General features: G+C 39.9%; 1 protein-coding gene across 1 annotated transcript in view; it reads right to left on the bottom strand.

Moving 5' to 3' along the window:
* The window catches only part of METAP1 (methionyl aminopeptidase 1), a 57838-nt gene extending 47580 nt beyond the window's left edge, over positions 1-10258 (bottom strand). The window contains exon 1 of the mRNA XM_049630913.1: positions 9996-10258. Coding sequence (XP_049486870.1) covers positions 9996-10109 — 114 coding nt within the window. The 5' untranslated portion in view covers positions 10110-10258. The remainder of the gene's footprint in view (positions 1-9995) is intronic.
* Positions 10259-21841: the final 11583 nt, after the last annotated feature.

Raw genomic sequence — 21841 nt, 5'->3', positions numbered from 1 at the left:
GACAAGCATCATTAATGGATACTAAAACCACTAGGAGAAAGCATGTTGAAAAAAAGCATATTCTCATAGTGCCAGAGGATCACCCCACAGATTACACAGTCATTGCTAAGTGAAAAATGTGTTTACAGTGGTGATCTGGTAGCACTTTAACAAAGAGATCAAGTTTAGTGGTGGGACAACCGGGTGTTCTGTGCCTCCTGATGTGATACAATACAAGGCACACAGCATCACCCAGGAGTCTTTTCAAGGGAATCTTGACATATTCCAATTAGGCCTCTGGACCTAATATCTGGCTTAAGGAAAATACAGGGGATAAAAGAACAACTTAAAGACACTATAAGGAAATAATAAAAAAATCAAGAATGTGTGATACTCTATAAGACAACTGAGTAGTCTCTGTAAAAGTCAGCATCATGAAATAAAGATGAGAGAACTCTTCCAAATTCAAAGAGGCTGAGAGGACAATCAAATGCTATCTGTGAGCTTTGATAGGATTTTGATTCCAAAAATAACAAAAAGCAAAACATACAACTATTAAAGACGTGCTTAGCGAATAACTGACAAATATGAACAGGCTTGACTATTAGACGACATTAGGGAATCCTTGTCAATTTTCTTAAATGTAATCATGGCACTGTAGTTAAGAAAGAAAAACATCCTTGTCGTTAGAGAACGCATGTTGAATAGTTAATGGCTGTGGTGTCATGTTGTCTGTGACTTATTCTCAAATGTTTCAACAAATACATACAAAAATGCAATATACACACAAGCAGACACAAAGCAAGCAAGGCACAACATTAATTTAGGTGATGAGTATACTGCAATTAGTTATAATATTCATCTTTAAGTTTTTCTATGGTTTGAAACTGTTCGAAATAAAAAACTAGGGAACTTAATAAAATTGTAAAATAAAGGAAAAAATAATTATTTGTCTTTAACTTTCACTTAGCACCTCCTTGTTATTTTTCTTTCTTTTTTTAAAAAAAAAAATTTTTTTTAATGTTTATTTATTTATTTTTGAGAGTGACAGAGAGTGAGCAGGGGAGGGGCAGAGAAAGAGGGAGACAGAATCCCAAGCAGGCTCCGTGCTGTCAGCACAGAGCTCAATGTGGGGCTTGAACCCATGAACCATGAGATCATGACCTGAGCCAAAACAAAGAGATGGATGCTTAATGAACTGAGCCACCCGGGCGCCCCTCCTTGTTATTTTTCTTAAGAGAAGTATACTTGCATATAATATTAGTTTCATGTGCACAACACAATGATTCAATCACTTGTCTTTTTTAAAGTACTTCCTGTTTGTACAAGGAACTATTAAGTCCCTGGAGACAGTTAAATTTTTTCAGGTTTACAAACATACAAATAACCCAATGAATGTTGTTATTCAAAAGTAACACAAAAGACCAGATTGACAAAAATCAAAATGTCTGTTAATTTCAAGTCCTAGCTAGGATACAGAACAATATAAAGTTTTGGATGATGGGAGGAGAAGTACAAGCGCATTGAAAAACAATTTGGCACCATCAAAATAAAGCTAAACACATACGTATCCTATGACTCAAGAATTTTTCTCCTGGGTATATACCCAGGAGAAACTCTTGCACACAGGCACCAAGAGCTAGGTACAAGACTATTTAAAGCAGCACTGTTTACAATAACAAAAACTTAGAACAACCCAAATTTCCATTAACAAAGAAATGAATAAACTATGATATATGAATTCATTGGAATACCATAGAGAATGAAAATGAATGAGCTAGAGCTACACACAACACGAATGAATCTTAAGAACTTAATGTTAAACGAAGAAAGCAAGTTGCACAAGAATACTAGCAGTGATTTCATTTACAAAATTTTCAAAAACATCAAAAGTAAACAATGCATTATCTAAGGAATCAAACATATGGGAAAGCAAATGAATGATAAACACAAAATTCAGGATATGTAGTACCTCTTGTGTGAGGAAAGCGTGGGAGCCTTCTGGTTTTACTTGTTTTACTAGTAATGTTCTTTTTAATAACTTAAGTGCTTAGGCATTTACCATGTCTTTTTTTTTTCTTTTTAGATTCTATGGATGATTTACCACTAGTTTTTAATTCTACTCAAAATCTAACGAAAACAATTTAGCAAAGAAAAAAAAGATAATATTTATATATAGATCCTGACTTTAAGGTACCTAAAACCTCAATTCAAAAACAATACTAAATTATTCACACAATAACTGCATTTATATTTTTCTCTGCATTTGCTTAGTAGTGAACAATGCAAAGTTATCAGTATTCAAATAATCAAACCTATCAGTAGTACCAATTAGCAAAATAACCAGGAATAAAATAAATCCCTTCACCCAAAAAGTCACATCCCATTTGAGGGAGGGAGGGGGAAGCCAAGGCAGGTCTAATGGCACTTACATTTACCTATTTTACTGAGTGATTTAACGTCATAGCTTGATGGATAAGACAAAGTAGCCTTCGGAACGTGATATAAAAGGTTGCCCTTTTGTACCTTTCATCAAGGGAAAATCATTAAAGACAGGTTTACAATATGGAGAAGTCTCTGTCTCCTCTTACTTTATTAAGGAAATTGCTACAGTCACAATTTATCTTTTTTACCCTAACCACTAGAGGCCTGAGCTATGACCCAGATAAATGGGACACTAGCAGACCCCAGCTAACAGTGTTTTTAAGAATGCTTTCCAACAGACATGGCACACTTCTAGTGTATCAGGAAGAAGTCCCTACTGAATTTTATGGTAAAACAGGTAAGTTACTGGAGACAAAAACAGGAGAGAATTTTTTTTTAAGTGTCAACATAATTTTCCTTGTTGTAGGTAAAATGTTGAATAGCAGACCTCTAGAGCTTATTCTAGAGGGGTGGGTGTGTGTGTGTGTGTGTGACTGAAACTTACTGCCTGATTAGCACCTTCCACTTCTCCCTCCTCCCAGCCCCTGGCAGCTACCATTATATTCTTTGATTCTATGAATTTGACTATTTTAGATATCTCATGTAAGTGGAATCATGTAGTGTCTGTTAACTGGCTTGTACCAGTTAATATAATGTCATGGCACACTGCAGACTCTCATTTTTTAAGGCTGTATAGTATTCTACTATGTGTATATGCCACATTTTATTTATCCATTCACCCACCCATGGACACTCTGGTTGTTTCCACAACTTAGCTATTGCGAATAGCAAGTGCTACAAGAGAACTTACTTGCAATATATAACTCGGGGGAAGAATTACAGGGTCCCTCTCCCAGGTTTAACTATAGCTGCCAAACACGTTGAGACAAGAAGACACAGCTTACAGAGTGTGTTGAATTGCTCTTTATTCAAAGCCACACACAAGACTGATACTAATCAAAGAAATCAAAAGAAAAAGGTGTAATTGTTGAGCTAGGAGTACTACCTGCCCAAGCATGAATAAGCAAATGCTTCATGTTGAAACTGTGAGGTCAGGAGAGGTTCATGATCAAGCAGAAAGGGTAGTAATTATATTTATACTCCATTACATTAAATCTTTGATATGCAGAGATTCACAATAGTTGCTTTACAGAGTATGCCTGCCTATATTATATCTACTAAATGTGTTTGCTATTAATACCAAGGACAATTCCTCAGTAATTAATACAGGAGTTACCATGCCATTGCTTTTCCCTCCTAACATCTAGAGCTAAGCATGCGCTTAGCTATGTGCTTATGTGTCTGTCATGCCACCCCTGCCAATATTACTAAGACCAAACTAAAAATTTTGTATGCCAAATAATTTTTTGTATGTCAAAAAGACTCACCAAAAAAAAAAAAAAGAAAAAAAGCGACTAAAACATCTATCCACAAACTGTATGAACAATATAAGATCACACCTACTACCAACAGCCCTTCAATCTCTAAAAAATTCATTAAAGACTTGTTCCACTTTTGATTATCTACCAAATGCTGCTTAAAAAAAAAAAAAAAAGTTTATTTATTTTTTGAGAGAGAGACAGAGTGTGAGTTGAGGGACAGAGAGAGAGGGAGACACAGACGCCAAAGCAGGCTCCAGGCTCTGAGCTGTCAGCACAGAGGCCGACATGGGGCTCGAACCCACGAGCTTCGAGATCATGACAGGAGCCAAAGTCAGACACTTAACCGACTGAGCCACCCAGGTGCCCCAGAGGCTTGCTTTTTATAAGTTCTACTGGAATATAAGTATAACTCATGCCAAAATGCCAACACGTTTGTTTATAATATAAGCATGTCAATAAAAAGATCTCCACTGGGGCATCTGGGTGGTTCAGTCGATTAAGCATCTTGACTTTGACTCAAGTCATGATCTTATGGTTCATGAGTTCGAGCCCGACACTGGTGGGTCCTATCAGCGCAGAGCGTGCCTGGGCTTCTCTGTCTCTCTGTCCCTCTCAAAATAAATAAATAAATAAGCTTTAAAAAAAAAAAAAAAAGATCCCCACTGACCACCACAAAGTCTGCAAACCAACAATGATCTTTATAAGATCGATGAGCTTCGTAAGAAGCTCTGATAGTTATACCCAATCACCTAACTTACAAAAGTTATCTAGGCGTGGTATGACATAATGTGAGGAATGTAAAGATAATCCCTATAAAATACAATATGGTAATATCTCCATCAATGATGAAGATGAGTTCCAGAAATACACTGCATTATCAGGAACTTTGATACAAAAGGAGAAAGAATTTCAGAGGACAGGGTTGCATTTCAAAGATGCTGTATGTTGGAAGGGCAATTCCTTCCTTCCTTTCCAACTCCAACCCACAAGAGGCTCAGCTACTCAACTTTTTCCTGGAGACCCAGTTCATCACCTTACTTTGCCACTGCTTCTTTGAAAGAATCTACTGCAAGACTTTGTTCAAAATGTTCATAAACAGACAGGAGCACATCTGTGGGGGGTAGGCAAAATGGATGAAGGGGAGTGGGAGATACAGGCTCCCAGTCATGGAATGAATAAGGCATGGGAATAAAAGACACAGCACAGGAAACGTAGTCAGTGATATTGTAATAGTGCCGTATAGTGACAGATGGTAGCTATATTTGTGGTAAGCACAGCCTAAAGGTACAGAGGTGTTGAATCACTGTTATACACCTGAAACTAATGTCACATTGTGTGTCAACTATACTCAAACTAAAAAATTTATAATAAAATAATAATGATGATAAGGTTCTAAATATTCTGAGAATTACTAAAATGTGACAGAGACACTAAGTAAGCTAAATGGGGCCAAGAAACTTGCTTGACACAGGGTTGCCACAAACGTTCAATTTAAACAAAAAACACAGTATCTGTAAAGCACAATAAAGCAAGCACAATACAATTAGGTATACCTATATATACCTCCATTTCTAGCTTTTCTTTAATTTCTCTCAGCACTGCTACATACTTTTTTTAGTGTAGAGATCTTTCATTGCTTTTATTAGATTTTCCCTAGTTATTTGATTTCTTTGGGTGCTACTGTAAATAACATTATTTTATAATTTTACTTTTTGATAGCTATTATGGAGAATAAAAATTGTTTTACAGCACCTGGGTGTCTCAGTCTTCATTTCGGCTCAAGTCATGATCTCATGGCTCATGAGATCAAGCCCTGTGTCAGGCTTTACGCTGGCATTGCAGAGCCTGCTTGAGATTTTCTCTCTCTCTCTCTCTTTCTCTCTCCTCCCCCTCTTATGCACACACTTTCTTTCTCTCTCAAATAAACATTTTTTTAAAAATTGTTTTCATAATTAAAAAAATATTTTTCATAAACAAATGATACTTCTTCCTAAACATTTTTAAACCTTCCTCATAACTAAGTGTAAGGGTATTAAATGTGAGGCAATATGCATAATAAAACCACTCACTGAACACTGTGCTAAGCACTTTGCACGCTCTTATTCACCTTCCCCTCAGCTCCATGAAGAGGATACACCATTAGCCCTCTACTACAAATTTAAGAGAGAACTTAGCCAAGAACATAGCAGCAAAGATTTAACCCTAGGTCAGACTATATACCCAGTCTCTTTCCACTCACACTATACTATCTTTTAGTTATTGTATCTTATAAATGATTGGAAATCACTCATGTCTTCTCAGCTGATCCTTTAACTACACACAAGGTAGCATCTGCCCTGGGCTGATATTCACTAAGGGCAAGAATGCTCTTTGCTTTTCTTCTCAGGCCCATCAACCTCTCTTCTTTCAGTTAATAAACTAAGTGCCTACAGTGTACAAGGTAGAGAAAATGAAAATAAGTAAAGCACAGCCTCCATCTTCAAAATATTCTTACAGACTCCTAGGAAGTAAAAGTAAACTCCTATACTAATATTGAAACTACTAAACTACTGGGGCGCCTCAGTGGCTCAGTTGGTTAGGCATCCAACTCTGGATTTCGGCTCATATCATGATTTCACAGGGTTGTGGGTTTAAGCCCAGCATCGGGCTCTGTGGTGACACTGTGGAGCCTGCTTGGGATTCCCTCCCTCTCCCTCTCTCTCTGTTCCTTCCCCACTTGTGCTCTCTCTCTCCCCCTCAAAATAAACATAAAAAAAATTAAAATAAAAAATAAACTACTATTAAATAAAAATGGACATGCAGCTATAAGGAAATACCATCAAACATCAACTCCTGAAAAGCTTGATTTTCAAGTAAAACAGATTTTACTCATTTAAAGGACCAAAACTTTTCTTAAAATTAAGCATTTTAGGGGTGCCTGGGTGGCTCAGTCACTTAACCATCCAACTTCAGCTCAGGTCATGATCTCACAGTTCATCGGGCTCTGTGCTGACAGCTTGGATTCTGGAGCCTGCTTCAGATTCTGTGTTCTCCTCTCTCTCTGCCCCTGCTCTGCTCTTGCTCTGTCTCTCTCTATATATCTCTGTCTCTAAAAATAAATAATAAACATTAAAAAAAATTTTTAAGACAAAAAAAATTAAGCATCTTAGGAGTGCCTGGCAGGCTCAGTCAGAGGAGCACGTGACTCTTGATATCAGGGTTGTAAGTTTGAGCCCCACATTAGGTGTAGAGATTACTAAAAATAAATAAACTTAAAAAAAATTTAAGCATCTCAGATAAAAATATTTCTACCTTAAGCATAAAACACAGTATAACACTAAGACCTAACATCGGAAAAAAAAAAAAAAAAGTTAGGGAGGGAGCCAAACCACAAGAGACTCTTAAAAACTGAAAATAGGGGCGCCTGGATGGCTCAGTTGGTTGAGCGACCGACTTCGGCTCAGGTCATGATCTCACACTCTGTAAGTTCGAGCCCCACGTCGGGCTCTGTGCTGACAGCTCAGGGCCTGGAGCCTGCTTTGGATTCTGTGTCTCCCTCTCTCTCTGCCCCTCCCCCACTCATGCTCTGTCTCTCAGAAATATACATTAAAAAAAAAAAAACCTGAGAATAAACTGAGGGTTGATGGGGGGTGGGAGGAAGGGGAAAGTGGGTGATGGGCATTGAGGAGGGCACCTTTTGGGATGAGCACTGAGTGTTGTATGGAAACCAACTGGACAATAAATTTCATATTAAAAAAAAAACCTAACATCGATTAAATTTACCAATGTGCAAAATGTTTTACATACTCTTAGTATTTACTGAAGACTGAACCCTGTACTATTAATGGCCCCATTTTAAAAGGATGTAACAGAAAATAAAGAAGCTATATTATTTGCCCAAAGTCACATGGCTAGTAAATGATTAAGTCATGATTCAAATGCAGCCTCTCTATGCAGCCCTGTGATACACTTATGATTGATTCAAACACTCACTGCCCACCTACTGCATACAGAGCATCATGTTGAGAAATAAGAGGGCAGTGAACGAGACAGCTTATTCATGAAACTCACCTTCCAATTAAAAAACAGATAAATAAGAAAATAAATGAGAAAATTACAGATTGTATAAAGTATTATAAAGGAAATAAAGAAGGGGATGTGAGGAAGTAACTGGAAAAGAAAGGCTTACTTCTGTTATGGCCTCTTGTAGTCTTGCTCTCAGCTTGTTTCCACACAAGCTGGCCAGACAGCCAGGCTGGCGACCAGAGAAGCAGACAGAAGACAGACCACTCCTAGTGAAGATGATCAGAGAAGTGGCAAGGAGAAGCCCTAGTTTCATGTTTTCATAACTGTGTTGGCATTTTTCCACAAACCTTAATGAGCCAATGTTCTTTCTATTGAATAATACCGTGCCTAAGGGAACATCACCTATGCTGGATGAATACAGTTTCACAGTACCTTTCTAAAATCTCAACAGGTAAGTGTGTGTACACATTAACTCATTTGGCATTACAAAATGCCACCTAATCTTAAACGCAATGAAAACCACATTATTCCACACAAAGATGGTACATAATTTCCAAAAGCAAATTATTGGGTTTTTGTTTCGTTTTGTTTTAAATCCAGGTCCCACATAGGCTTCAACAAATGAGAATCTGAAAATTATTTCTAAGAAACAAAAGGACTCATACCAGGTTTAGCATGCTGAGTAGTCCTAATGCTATTTTTAGAAAGAGCAACTCTTCTCATGTGCAACTTTTTCCAAATGATATTAACAAGGTCAAGGATCATATCCTATCTAAAAACATGACCTATACAATATAGCTAGGATCTCTCATAATGGCTTATGCACAAGTGTTGTGACCTGAAGGATTTGTTTATTTTACATACATCTTTAGGTTTACATAGCTTATATTGAAGATATTCATATTCTTGTATTTACTGTTCTTATATATTTGTTTCTATTCCATTCATTGATAATTTTTATATGGCAGTGTTGCACTGCACTGACAGCCTCTAAAACCAAAAAAAGTGCTTCACGTTTTACCAACATTTCCATTTACTGGATAATTTGAGCTCCAGAACAACCTTGTGAAATATGTTAAGTGAAAGTATCACCTTTCCCTCCGCACAGTGGGAGCTCAGAAAGGTTAGGTAACTTGACTAGTTCAAGACTGCACTGTAATTGGCAAGGACAGGGCCCTGCCCAGGCCTTCAGACTCTTTGTTCATGCTCTTCTCCCCACAGGACGCTACTAATTTAAACCTGAACTTTCACGTGTCTCTCTTCAACAAATCTGTACTGTAACTACGAGCCTTACCACTGCTACCCTGCCAATACTCTGTTCCAATGCAACCGGAACACTAGTACTCTTCAGTAAACATAAACACCGGCACACGTTTCTGTCAAGACCCCATTCAGTGCTGGGTTTGCTCCACTGCACAAAACTTACTAAAATACACCACGGCCTTAAAGCATAACCCTTAATGGAACTGACTTTTTCCCTTAGTGGGAAATTCAGTAAATGAGAACGGTGACTCATAACGCTAACTTACGGTTTTCTAAATTAATAATTTTGGGTGCCAAAGCAAAAGAATGAATTACAGACCCCTCTCTATCCCCACGTCCAAAGTTGCTTAAGTGTCAAAGCGCGGTAGTAAAACACAAGGACACAGGTGGGGCTGGAGCTAACATTCCTTCTCTCTGCGACCCCCACCACCCCCAGGCAACCCAGTCCTCAAAACCGAGTGGGTGTCTTCCGACCTCCAATCCCGCCGGGACCAGAGTGACTCCCAGCTCCGCAGCCCCCTGTGACCACGATCAGAGTCCTGCCGGGAGCTGTGGAGACAAGCCAGAGGGGCGTGCCCCCTCCCCGGGGCGTCCCCACCTGTCTCGGGTAGCCCGCACACCTGGTAGCCCCAGCACCGGCAGGAGATGCGCGGCGGGAACCCGCCCCTAAACGCGGCGCCTTAGGACCTCCGAGCTACCCGGGACAAGTCCGCTTCCGCCCCCAGCCCACATGGCCGCTGCAGACCGCGCCCGCGTCGAAGGGGCCCAGGCTCTCCGGAGGCGGGAGGGGGCGGCGGCGCTGCGGCTGGGGGTAGGAGGAAGCGCGGCAGGCGCGCCCGGGGGGTGGAAGAGGAGGAGCGCGTCCCGACCGGCCGCGAGGGCAGGCACAGAGGGAAGGAAGTCCGCCAGCGGCGGCGGCGCCGTGGGAGAGCAGGCGTCTACCTGGGAGCAGAAGTACGAGCCTTGGATGCCCAGCTTGATGCAGGTGGGACACTGGAGCTTGGCCTCGCTGCTGCAGCCGTCCGTCTCGCACACCCGCGTCTCCACAGCCGCCATGCTGCCTGGCTGCTGGAGGAGCGCCTCACTGAGGAAGAGGAGGAGGAGGAGGAGAGAGGGCAGGGGAGGGGACAGAGGCCGAGCCGGGGGAGGAGCTCGGCCTGCGGGGCCTGGGCGCGGAAGCAGAAGGAGCGCCGGGCCGGCCCAGACCACGCTGCGCGCCCCGCCCCCGCCCCGCGCGCGCAACTGGCGCCCCGCCCCGTGGCCTTCGCCCCGCCCCCGCCCGTGGCCCCCGCCTCCCGGCGCCAGTCGTGCACGTGGGGGCTGTGAGGGAGTCTGTCGGACACCTCCTGCTCCGCGGGGTCCCACGTCTGTCCCCGGGTAGTGCGACCTCCTGGCGCCCGGCGGCGAAGGGCGCAAAGGGAGAGGCCCTCACGTCTTGCGCTGTCTGTACCTAGGGAGACAGCGCCCCGGCCGTGCCTTACTGAATGTCCCCCACACTCACAGGCAGTTGGAAAGAGCGCCGCGCTCCTCTGCGTTGGTTCACCCGGCAGCTCCTTGGAAAAGGAAAGTAATTCTCTCTTTTAAAGTACTGTTTCTCACCGATAGTGTCTGCTCTGAGGCCTAAGGACCGCCACTCAGTCATTCACAAAAAGAGGAGCCAGAGAGCTGTCAGAAGATGGGCTGAGATTTGCATCAGGCCTCCCTCGTGGAAATGATTTTCCACGATTTTTTTTCGTGGATTTTTTTTTCCACTGCCTGATTTTTTTTCACACTACCCCCCTCCCATTCGCAGTGTACAATGTTAGTAATAGTGACACAACTACTAGATATTCAATAAAACAATGATTTTTTGTATTATCCCAGTTGATTGTTTGAAAGGTGAGTAGGGAAGAATTGTTCTAATGTTGAAGCACTGGAGTTGAAAGGAGCTTTAGAGGTCATCTGATGTAAACTTGTTGCCTAAATTTCTTCAACTACATCCCAGGTCTGCCATTTTCTAACTTGTGCTTAAATACCTCCTGTCACTGGAAAGGGAGAGGAACTAATATTTATTGATCATCAGCTAAGCGCTGTGAACTTCGTGTTATCTAATCCATATTTTTTTAAACTTACATACTTAATAGACGAAAAAACTCATGTTACTTTTATTTTTATTAAGTGTTGCTGTATAAGCAATACAAATAAATAATGTAATAATATCAAATAATACATTTTAAATGTTACACGTGAGCAAAAATCAACGATTTATGTGTGTATAGATGCGTATGACATACATATATGTATATATAAAATAATTTTTAACAAAAACAAAGACCATCTTTAGTTACTTGCTTTCTTCAGTTATTACATTACAAACTTCCTTTATTGTCCTTAAATATAGTATAATTTATTATTGATTTAATTATGATTTAGTAATTTAATTATGATAAAATTTACCACATAATTTAATGTCTGCGTAATATCCTATTGTATGGGTAATTCACTGAACAAAGCTCACTAACAATAGACATTTAAGTTATTTTTAATTGTTATATACTATGAACAAGGCTTCACTGAATACCCTTTTAGCTAGAACTTTGCATACATTCTTATTTACCTAGGATATGTTGTTAAAAGTGGAATTGCCTCATCAAAGGATTGTCACTTTATGTTTTATGATACAGTTTGTCAAATTTTCCCTTAAAAGTGTATACAAATTTACACTCTAGTCAGAACTATACTGACATATTATTTCCTGAGACTTTGCTAGTGCTGATTATTATCTTATTTTTAATGACTGTCATTTTGATAAATGGAAAATGGTATCTTTTTTTTTTTTTTTTATAATGAGGCTGGATGTTTTTTCTCTGACTATCACTATTTGCATGTCTTCCTGTATGTGTTTGCTTTTATTTGTTAAATTTTCCTTTTGCAGAACAATACTTAAAATTAAAAACTAAAAAAAAACGAGACGCAAATTGGCCATAATACTATCACCTGAACACCTCAATGTTTTATTTGTCCTTGTTCCCTCAATCTTTATCCACATGCATCTTCAGCATTTACATATTTGCAATTATTGATAGAATTTTTTATTCTACATTTTCACATAATACTATGCCATGGATTAATCTCAGATTTAGGAAAAACACTAAGTTCTATTCCTTTTCAACATGCCAGCTCTTTTATGTGTTTGAGACTGTCAGGTCTTATGGTTTGTCAGTCTTACAGCATCCCCTTCCATCTGTAGTAAGTTTAGATCCCTTGCAATCTTTCTCCATCTAATCTGGAGGAATTCCAGTTTGTTCCCTAACGGGTTGTGTCCAGATGAAGCTAATCAAATAGAGGAAGAGGAATTATTGAAAACTCTAGTCCAAAAGACCCTCAGGGTTCTTCTCAGGCATGGGGAGACCGGAAACTCTTCTGCTTTTGCTAGCTGTCTGCTCTGGAGTCCGCTGTGTCCATGCACCTTTAGGAAAGCAATGCCGTGGGGCAATTAAGAGCACAGATGTTGATTAAGATAGGCAGACCTGGGTTGAAACCTCTGCCTCCCAACTCTCCTCCCTTAGTCATGTTCCCATGAGCAACTTATTTAACCTCATTTCCCATAACTGAAAAATACAAGCTAGAGTACCTACCCATAGAGTTTTATGATAGTTAAATAGATTTTGTGAAGTGCTTTGGAGCTCCATTAGCAATACTTAGTTAGCTTTGCCATCAAGTCCTCCTTCCTTGGTCCTTCTCACACCACCACCACACCAGCCTCAAACAGGCTGTTGAGTGAGAGAAACTTCCTAAGATCACCTTATCTTATTCTCAAGATAATCATCCATATTCCTTTTATTTAAACATAAAAAAGTGACAATATATGAGAGGTTTTACAAAATTATGTCTGTCAGAGTCCATGTTTTATTCTTCTCTTCCTTTTGAGATTTTAACCGTTTCTGTTTTAATTCCTATGTGCAAAGTTCAGCCAACCCACATCCAGGAGGAAGAATGCGCTTCAGAATCGCAGCTGAGAATTTGGCATTTATCATGAGTCCTTTGGGGGCACCTGAGTGGCTCAGTCAGTTAAGTGCCCAATTCTTGATTTCAGCTCAGGTCATGATCTCAGGCAAAGCCTGCTTGGGATTCTCTCTCTCCTCTCTTTCTCCCTCTGCCTCTCTCTCTCTCTCTCTCTCTCTCTCTCTCTCAATAAATAAACTTAAAAAAAAAACAAAAAACAAGAGTCCTTTGGCCTTGGAAAGCACTTATTTCCCAGGACTTCTGCATAGAGAGAAGCATTTTTGATATCATGTTTAAGCATATGTTCAAACTATCTGCCCAACTAGCTACAATATTTCCAGTGTCCATGGACATTTCAAATCAACATAGCCAAAAAGAAACAATTATCTTCTATTTACCCACTTTTGCCCTTCAAATCTTCTTTTTCTCCTGAATTCCCTGTCTTCCTTTGTGACATCCTCTATCTACTCTTTTCTCCCAAGTTAAAAATTAGGCCCCTTCTCTCTCAAACCCCCACATCAAATGAATCACTCAGTTTCATAGACTTTATCCTCTAAATATTTTTTTAGGGGTGTCTGGGTGGCCCCGTCAGTTAAGCGTCCAACTTCAGCTCAGGTCATGAGCTTGAGATTTGTGAGTTCGAGCCCCACATCAGGCTCTGAGCTGACAGCTTGGAACCTGGAGCCTGCTTCAGATTCTGTTTCCCCCTCTGTCTCTGTTCCTCCCCTGTCACGCTCTGTCTCTCTCTCAAAAAAATAATAATAAAAACATTTATAAATAAATAAATAATTTTTTTATTTTAATATGTTCTCTCTTCTTATGGCTGCAGCTTTAGTTTAGGCCATTTTAAGCCTTTGCTTAGACTGTTACAGTAGCTTCTTAACTGCCTTTAATCCATTGAATCTACCCTGCCATCAAGCTGATTGTTCTCAGAGATAAATCTGATCATGCCTTTCCCCTGTTTAAAATCCTTTGCTAATATGGGGCTTGTAGAGCTGGAGCCAGGGTCAAAAGGTGGCCAGACCCTCCCTGCAGAGTTGGTGGTAAGGAAACAGGACTAAGGAGATCTGTGGACCACCAAGGTCAAAGCTAAGGACACAGCCAAGGAGATAAGGGGCTTGGTACATAAAAATGAAATGAGCAAATACATAACTAAATTAAGGATAATGAGAGACAAGTTTATCACTGTCTGAGGGAGTTACAAATATGAAAAGGATGAAGGCTAGGATGAATCATGAGGTATTATATTGGAATTGGAAATATTGATGTGATGGGCTCCTGGGTGACTCAGTCAGTTAAGCGTCTGTCTCTTGATATCCACTCAGGTTGTGATCTTCTGGTTGTGAGATCAAGCCCCACATTGGGGTGGGGGTCAGGGGGAGGTCAGCATGGAGCCTGCTTGGAATTCTCTTTCCCTCTCTGCCCCTCCCCCTCTCTCACATACATGCCCTCTCTCTGTGTCTCTCTCTTTCTCAAAATAAATAAACATTAAGGGGCATCTGTGTGGTTCAGTCAGTTAAGTGTCTGACTTCTGCTCAGGTGAGGTCACGATCTCACACTTCATGAGTTCAAGCCCTGTATGGAGTTCTGTGCTGACAGCTCAGAGCCTGGAGCCTGCTTTGAATTCTATGTCTCCCTCTCTCTCTGTTCCTCCCCCACTCACACTCTCTCTCTCTCTGTCTCAAAAATAAAGATCACACTGTCTCTCTCTCAAAAATAAATAAAAATCAAAAAAATTTTAATAATTAAACATTTTTAAAAATATATTAATGTGAACTCAAGGTTTTGCATAATAGATAATATGGACATGCATATACGTGTGTGTGTGTGCGTGTGTGTGTGTATAGTTCTGACCACTAAATGGAACTATAGGCAATGAGCACACCTAATTTTCAGATCTTTGTTTCTAAATACTTTTCTCCAATAAAAGGGATCAGATGTCCTTGGGGAGCTTGCTCATTCCAAAACCAGAGCAGGGAAAGTACAAGTCTGGAAAGTCAAATTGTACCAGAACATAAGGTAGAACACAAAAATTATGGTGACTATAGAAAGGACATGGTAGCCAAGTTGAAGCAGCTCCCACTGACCAAATTGAATACAATGTGAACCAGAATAAATAGTGATAGTATCAGATTATAACCCACTGAAAAAAGATAATATTCCATGAGCCTATATTGCTAAAAAGACATAAACAAACAAATGAGGGATAAAAGTAAGCTCTTATTTACAATAGAATATCAACTAAGAAATCGCAAGAAAGCTGAGAGCTTTTATTCTAAGATCAAGAACAAGACAAGAATGTCCATGCTCACCACTTTTATTCAGCTTAGTACTAGAAATCCTTGCTATAGCAATCAGACTAGAAAAAGAAATAAAAGGCACCTAAATTGGTAAGGAAGAAGTAAAACTTTACAATTTGCAGATAACATGATATTGTATATGGGAAACCCTAAAGGCTCTACCAAAAAACTATTAGAATTGATAAATGAATTCAGTAAAGTTTCAGGATACAAAATTAATATACATAAGTATGCTGCATTTCTATACACTAATAACAAAGTAGCAGAAAGAGAAATTAAGAAAACAGTCCCATTACAGTTGTACCAAAAAGAATAAAATAACTAGGAATAAACTTAACCAATGAGGTGACTGACCTATAGTCTGAAAACTCTAAGACACTGGTGAAAGAAATTGAACATGACACAAACAAATGGAAATCTATTCCATGCTCATGGACTGGAAGAATTAACATCACTAAAATGCCCATTCTACCTAAAGCAATCTACACACTCAATGCAATCACTATCAAAATACCAGTAGTATTATTCACAGAACTAGAACAAATCCCGAAATTTGCATAGAACAACAAAAGACATCAAATTGTCAAAGCAATCTTGAGAAACTGATGGTATCACAATCCCAGACTTCAAGATACACTACAAAGCTATAGTAATCAAAACAGTATGATACTGGCACAAAAATAGACACACAGATCAATGGAACAGGATAGAAAGTCCAGAAATAAACCCACACCTATATGGTTAATTATAGCAAAGGAGGCAAGAATATACAATGGGGCAAAGACAGTCTCTTCAACAAATGGTGTTGGAAAAACTGTATAGCTATATGCAAAATAATGAAACTGGACCACTTTCTTACACCAGACACAAAACACGATATGGATTAAAGACCAAAATGTGAGACCTGAAACTATAAAACTAAAAGAAAACATAGTAATCTCTTGGACATCAGCCTTATGAACATATTTATGGATATATCTCTTCACGCAAGGGAAACAAAAGCAAAAATAAAAGATTGGGACTACACCAAAATAAAAAGCTTTTGCACACCAAAAGAAACTATCAACAAAATAGACAATTTACTGAATGAAAGAAGATATTTGCATGTACCTGATAAGGGGTTAATACCCAAAATATATAAAGAATGTATACAACTCAACACACACATTCAAACACACACACACACACACACACACACACACACAAACCTAACTAAAAAATGGGTAGGGGCATCCAGGTGGCTCAGTCAGTTGAGCATCCGACTTCAGCTCAGGTCATGATCTCGCAGTTCATGGGTTCAAGCCTGATGTTGGGCTCTGTGCTAACAGCTCAGAGCCTGGAGCCTGCTTTGGATTCACTGTCTCCCTCTGTCTCCGTCCTTCACCCACTCATTCTCTCTTCTTCTTCTTCTTCTTCTTCTTCTTCTTCTTCTTTTCTCTCTCTCTCTCTCAAAAATAAACATTAAAATAATTTTAATGGGCAGAGAATCTGAATAGACATTTTTGCAAAGAGAAGTACAGATGGCCAACAGGCACAATAAAAGATGCTCAACATCACTAATCAGGGAATGCAAATCAAAACCACAATGAGATATCACCTCATACCTGTCAGAATGGCTAAAATGAAAAAGACAAGAAATAACAAGTGTTGGCAAGGATGTGGAGAAAAAGAAAACCTCATACACTATTGGTGGGGATGCAAATTGGTGCAGCCACTGTATGGAGAAAACTGTCTAAAGAAGACATCCGGATGGCCAACAGGCACATGAAAAGATGTTCAACGTCGCTCCTTATCAGGGAAATACAAATCAAAACCACACTCAGATACCACCTCACGCCAGTCAGAGTGGCCAAAATGAAGAAATCAGGGGACTATAGATGCTGGAGAGGATGTGGAGAAACAGGAACCCTCTTGCACTGTTGGTGGGAATGCAAATTGGTGCAGCCGCTCTGGAAAGCGGTGTGGAGGTTCCTCAGAAAATTAAAAATAGACCTACCCTATGACCCAGCAATAGCACTGCTAGGAATTTATCCAAGGGATACAGGAGTACTGATGCATAGGGGCACTTGTACCCCAATGTTTATAGCAGCACTCTCAACAATAGCCAAATTATGGAAAGAGCCTAAATGTCCATCAACTGATGAATGGATAAAGAAATTGTGGTTTGTATACACAATGGAGTACTATGTGGCAATGAGAAAGAATGAAATATGGCCCTTTGTAGCAACGTGGATGGAACTGGAGAGTGTGATGCTAAGTGAAATAAGCCATACAGAGAAAGACAGATACCATATGGTTTCACTCTTATGTGGATCCTGAGAAACGTAACAGAAACCCATGGGGGAGGGGAAGGAAAAAAAAAGAAAAAGAGGTTAGAGTGGGAGAGAGCCAAAGCATAAGAGACTGTTAAAAACTGAGAACAAACTGAGGGTTGATGGGGGGTGGGAGGGACGGGAGGGTGGGTGATGGGTACTGAGGAGGGCACCTTTTGGGATGAGCACTGGGTGTTGTATGGAAACCAATTTGACAGTAAATTTCATATATTAAAAAAAAAAAAAAAACTGTATGGCGGTTCCTCAAAAAATTAAAAAGAGAAGTACTACACACACCAGTAATTCCACTACTGTGTATTTACCCAAAGAAAACAAAAACACTAATTCAAAAATATATGCACTCCTATGTTTATTGCAGCACTACTTAACAATAGCCAAAATATGGAAACAACCCAAGTGTCCATTAATAGATGAATGGATAAAGAAGATGGTATGTATATACACTGGAATATTGCTCAGCCATAAAAAAGAATGAAATCTTGGGGCGCCTGGGTGGCGCAGTCGGTTAAGCGTCCGACTTCAGCCAGGTCACGATCTCGCGGTCCGTGAGTTCGAGCCCCGCATCAGGCTCTGGGCTGATGGCTCAGAGCCTGGAGCCTGTTTCCGATTCTGTGTCTCCCTCTCTCTCTGTCCCTCCCCCGTTCATGCTCTGTCTCTCTCTGTCCCAAAAATAAATAAAAAACGTTGAAAAAAAAATTAAAAAAAAAAAAAAAGAATGAAATCTTGGGGCACCTGGCTGGCTCAGTCAGTCAGGCGTCCGACTTCGACTCAGGTCTTGATCTCACGGTTTGTGAGTTTGAGCCCTGGTTCATGTTCTGTGCTGACAGCTCAAAGCCTGGAGCCTGCCTTTGCATTCTGTGTCTCCTCCTCTCTCTGCCCACCCATGCTCATGCTCTGTCTCTCTCTGTCTCTCAATAATAAAATAAACGTTAAAAAAAAATTTTTTTAAAGAATGAAATCTTGCCATTTATAACATAGATGGACCTAGAAGATATTACGGTAAGTGAAATAAGCCAGAGAAAGACAAATACTGTTAGTTATATGTGGAATCTAGAAAGCAAAATAAATGAATAAACAAACAAACAGCAGGAATACAGAGAACAAACCGATGGTTGCCAGACAGGAGATTGGTAGGGGAATGGGTAAAATAGGTAAAGGGGAATGGGAAGTACAGGCTTCCAGTTATAGAATGAATAAGTCATGGGGATGAAAGGTATAGCATAAGGAATATAGTCAAAAGTATTGACTATACCTATTTGGTATTCAATGATAGCTACATGGGTAGCTACACTTGTGATAAGCATAACAGGATGTATAGAGCTGTCAAATCACTAAGTTTTACATGTGAAACTAATGTAACATTGTGTGTCAACTATACTTCAATTAAAAAAATAAAACTAGGAAAAAACTAATTTGGAAAGAATGATGGAGTTAGAAAATCACCATTTGGCAATCATTATAGCAATAATTTATTCAGGTAATAGTCATCAAAAAATGCTAAAAAAATGTATGCTTTCACTGGGTGAAAGTTTCTTAAGTAACAGGGTATTTACATAGTCTCAGTGTAACTCCCTACAAAATATTTATCATTTAAAAAGGCAAAATAGGGGCGTCTGGGTGGCTCAGTCAGTTGAGTGTCCAACTCTTGATTGCCGTGCAGGTCATGATCTCATGGTAGTGGGATTCAGCCCTTCGTCAGGCTCCACACTGAGCATTGAGCCTACTTGGATTCTTTGTCTTCCTCTCTCTCAAAATAAATAAGTACATATGTTAAAAAATTAAAAATTAAATAAATTATATAAATATAAAAATATAAATATATATAAATAATAAATAAATAAATATAAAATAAATATAAAAAGCAAAATAATAACTGCACAGTGAGAACCTTGTAGATACTGTCTTAACAGTGTTTTCTAAGTTAAAATCACCAGTAATGAGACAAATTGACTTTGTGCACCTCCTGATATGAAACACTGAGAACACAATTTGTCTTCTGTGGTGTTCAGAAATGCATAATTGATTCTAACCATGAAGAAACAGTCAACCCCAAATGGAAAACAATCTACAATATATATGACCTGTAATCTGCAAAATGTCAATATCCCAAAGACAGAGAAAGATTTGAGGAACTCTTCCAGATCAAAAGAGACTAAAGAGACATGACAACTTGAATCTGGGTTAGATTTTGGATGAAAAGAAAAAAATGATTTTGCTAAAAGGAAAATATAAAGATTGTATTGTAGCCTTAAGAATTCCCTGGTTTTATGGCAATCCTGCTCAGTATGAGAGGAACCGCAAGTTCAGACATTTGGTGTATGTGTTTGCCTCAGAAGCCAATGGGACGAAGCTACCATCTGTGAGATTATGGACTGTTCAACCTCTAAGTCGGAATCCCACCCATCGCAGCACCACAGCTCTTCTGTTGGCCTCAGATAGTTGGTTCCCTGCCTTCCCCACTGGCAAGCCCCCACCTGTGCGCCAAGTGTCTTGGTGTGCCCCATCACACATTGGGATCAGGTTCTGTGCAGAGAGCCCCTCGTCCTGGGAAATGGGGCATGGCTAGAAAGGGGAAAATAAAAAAGGAATTCCCTCGTTTTCCTTTCTTGATAAAAGCCCTCAAGAAAGTAGGGATAAAAGGAACATACCTCAAGATCATGAAGCCCGTATATGAAAGACCCACAGCTAATATTATCTTCAATGAAGAAAAACTGAGAGCTTTCCCCCCAAAGTCAGAAACACAACAGGGATGTCCACTCTCACCACTATTACTCAACATAGTGTTAGAAGTCCTAGCCTCAGCAATCAGACAACAAAAAGAAAACAAGGCATCCAAATCAGCAAGGAAGAAATCAAACTTTCCCTCTTTGCAGACGAAATGATACTCCACATGGAAAACTCAAAAGTCTCCACCCCAAAAAATGCTAGAACTGATAAATTAACTCAGCAAAGCCGCAGGATACAAAATCAATGTACTCAAATTGGTTGCATTTAATTGGGATTCTCTTTTCATCCTACTCAAGCTCTAACAGTAGATATAAAGTGGGTCTCCCCCTAAATGGGATGGCCAGGAACGGGGTGTCAGAGCCCCAGCAAGATGACAACAACATCTCTGCACAGTGACGGTCCCACCTGGGGTGTCATGACCAGAGCTGGGCGAGAAGGACATACCCATAGAGGGACAGGCTGGCAAGGAGAGTCAACCCTAGAGTATGTTGAGGAAGTTGCCTGTACAGGACAGCAGCTTAGCATGACAAGTCAGAGTCTAATGGAGATGAGGTAGGCATCACTCCAGAGAGGCAGCCCGACATGGGTAGTCAGAGCCTGAATGCTGGAGGAGATCCATAGGGAAAGGGGGGAAGTGTGCGGTGTCTGAGCCTGAGTTGGGTGAGGAAGTCATACAAGTGAAGGGGAAGACTGATGTGGGGTGTTGGAGCCCACGTGTGATAAGAAAATGTGTACACAGGAGGGCAGCAGCAACAATGGGATTGGTCAGGGCGCCTGGGTTGCTCAGTCGGTTAAGCGTCCGACTTCAGCTCGGGTCATGATCTCATAGTTTGTGGTTTTGAGCCCTGCATGGGGCTCTGTGCTGATAGCTCAGAGCCTGTAGCCTGCTTTGGATTCTGTGTGTCCCTCTCTCTCTGCCCCTCCCCTGCTCATGTTCTGTCTCTCTCTGTGTCTCTCTGTCTCTCCGTCAAAAATAAATAAAACATTTATAATAATAAAACATTGAAGATTGGTTGTGTACGCAGGATCCAACAAATAAATATGTTAAAGATAATTGAAGCCAGTTTTCTCTCTGTCATAGAAGGCAGTTTCAAATATGGAAAGGTGGAAAACTAAAAGAAATGCCGTGGTGTTGAATGAAATTGAAGGAAATGTTGTGAGCTATGGTTTTCAATATATATTGATGGATATAGACATAAATATACATTTAAATGTAAGTATATTTGTGCATGTAAATATACACATTCCCCAGCTCTATCCACTGAGTGAGGCTGAGACCTGCATCATCCCAATAGCAAGGATCATACTGGTGCCAGATCCTGGCTTCTAAATATCAGCCTGCTAAAGAGGAACCAAAATAATAAGAATTAAAGATTATAGCCCATTAAATAAGTAAGAGATAATGAATCATACTTCTAAAAAATGATAAATGAATAAATTGAGT

This window comes from Panthera uncia, chromosome B1, assembly GCF_023721935.1.
Source record: "Panthera uncia isolate 11264 chromosome B1, Puncia_PCG_1.0, whole genome shotgun sequence".
In the NCBI taxonomy this organism is placed as follows: Eukaryota; Metazoa; Chordata; class Mammalia; order Carnivora; family Felidae; genus Panthera; species Panthera uncia.
This window is presented reverse-complemented; position numbering and strand designations above follow the sequence as displayed.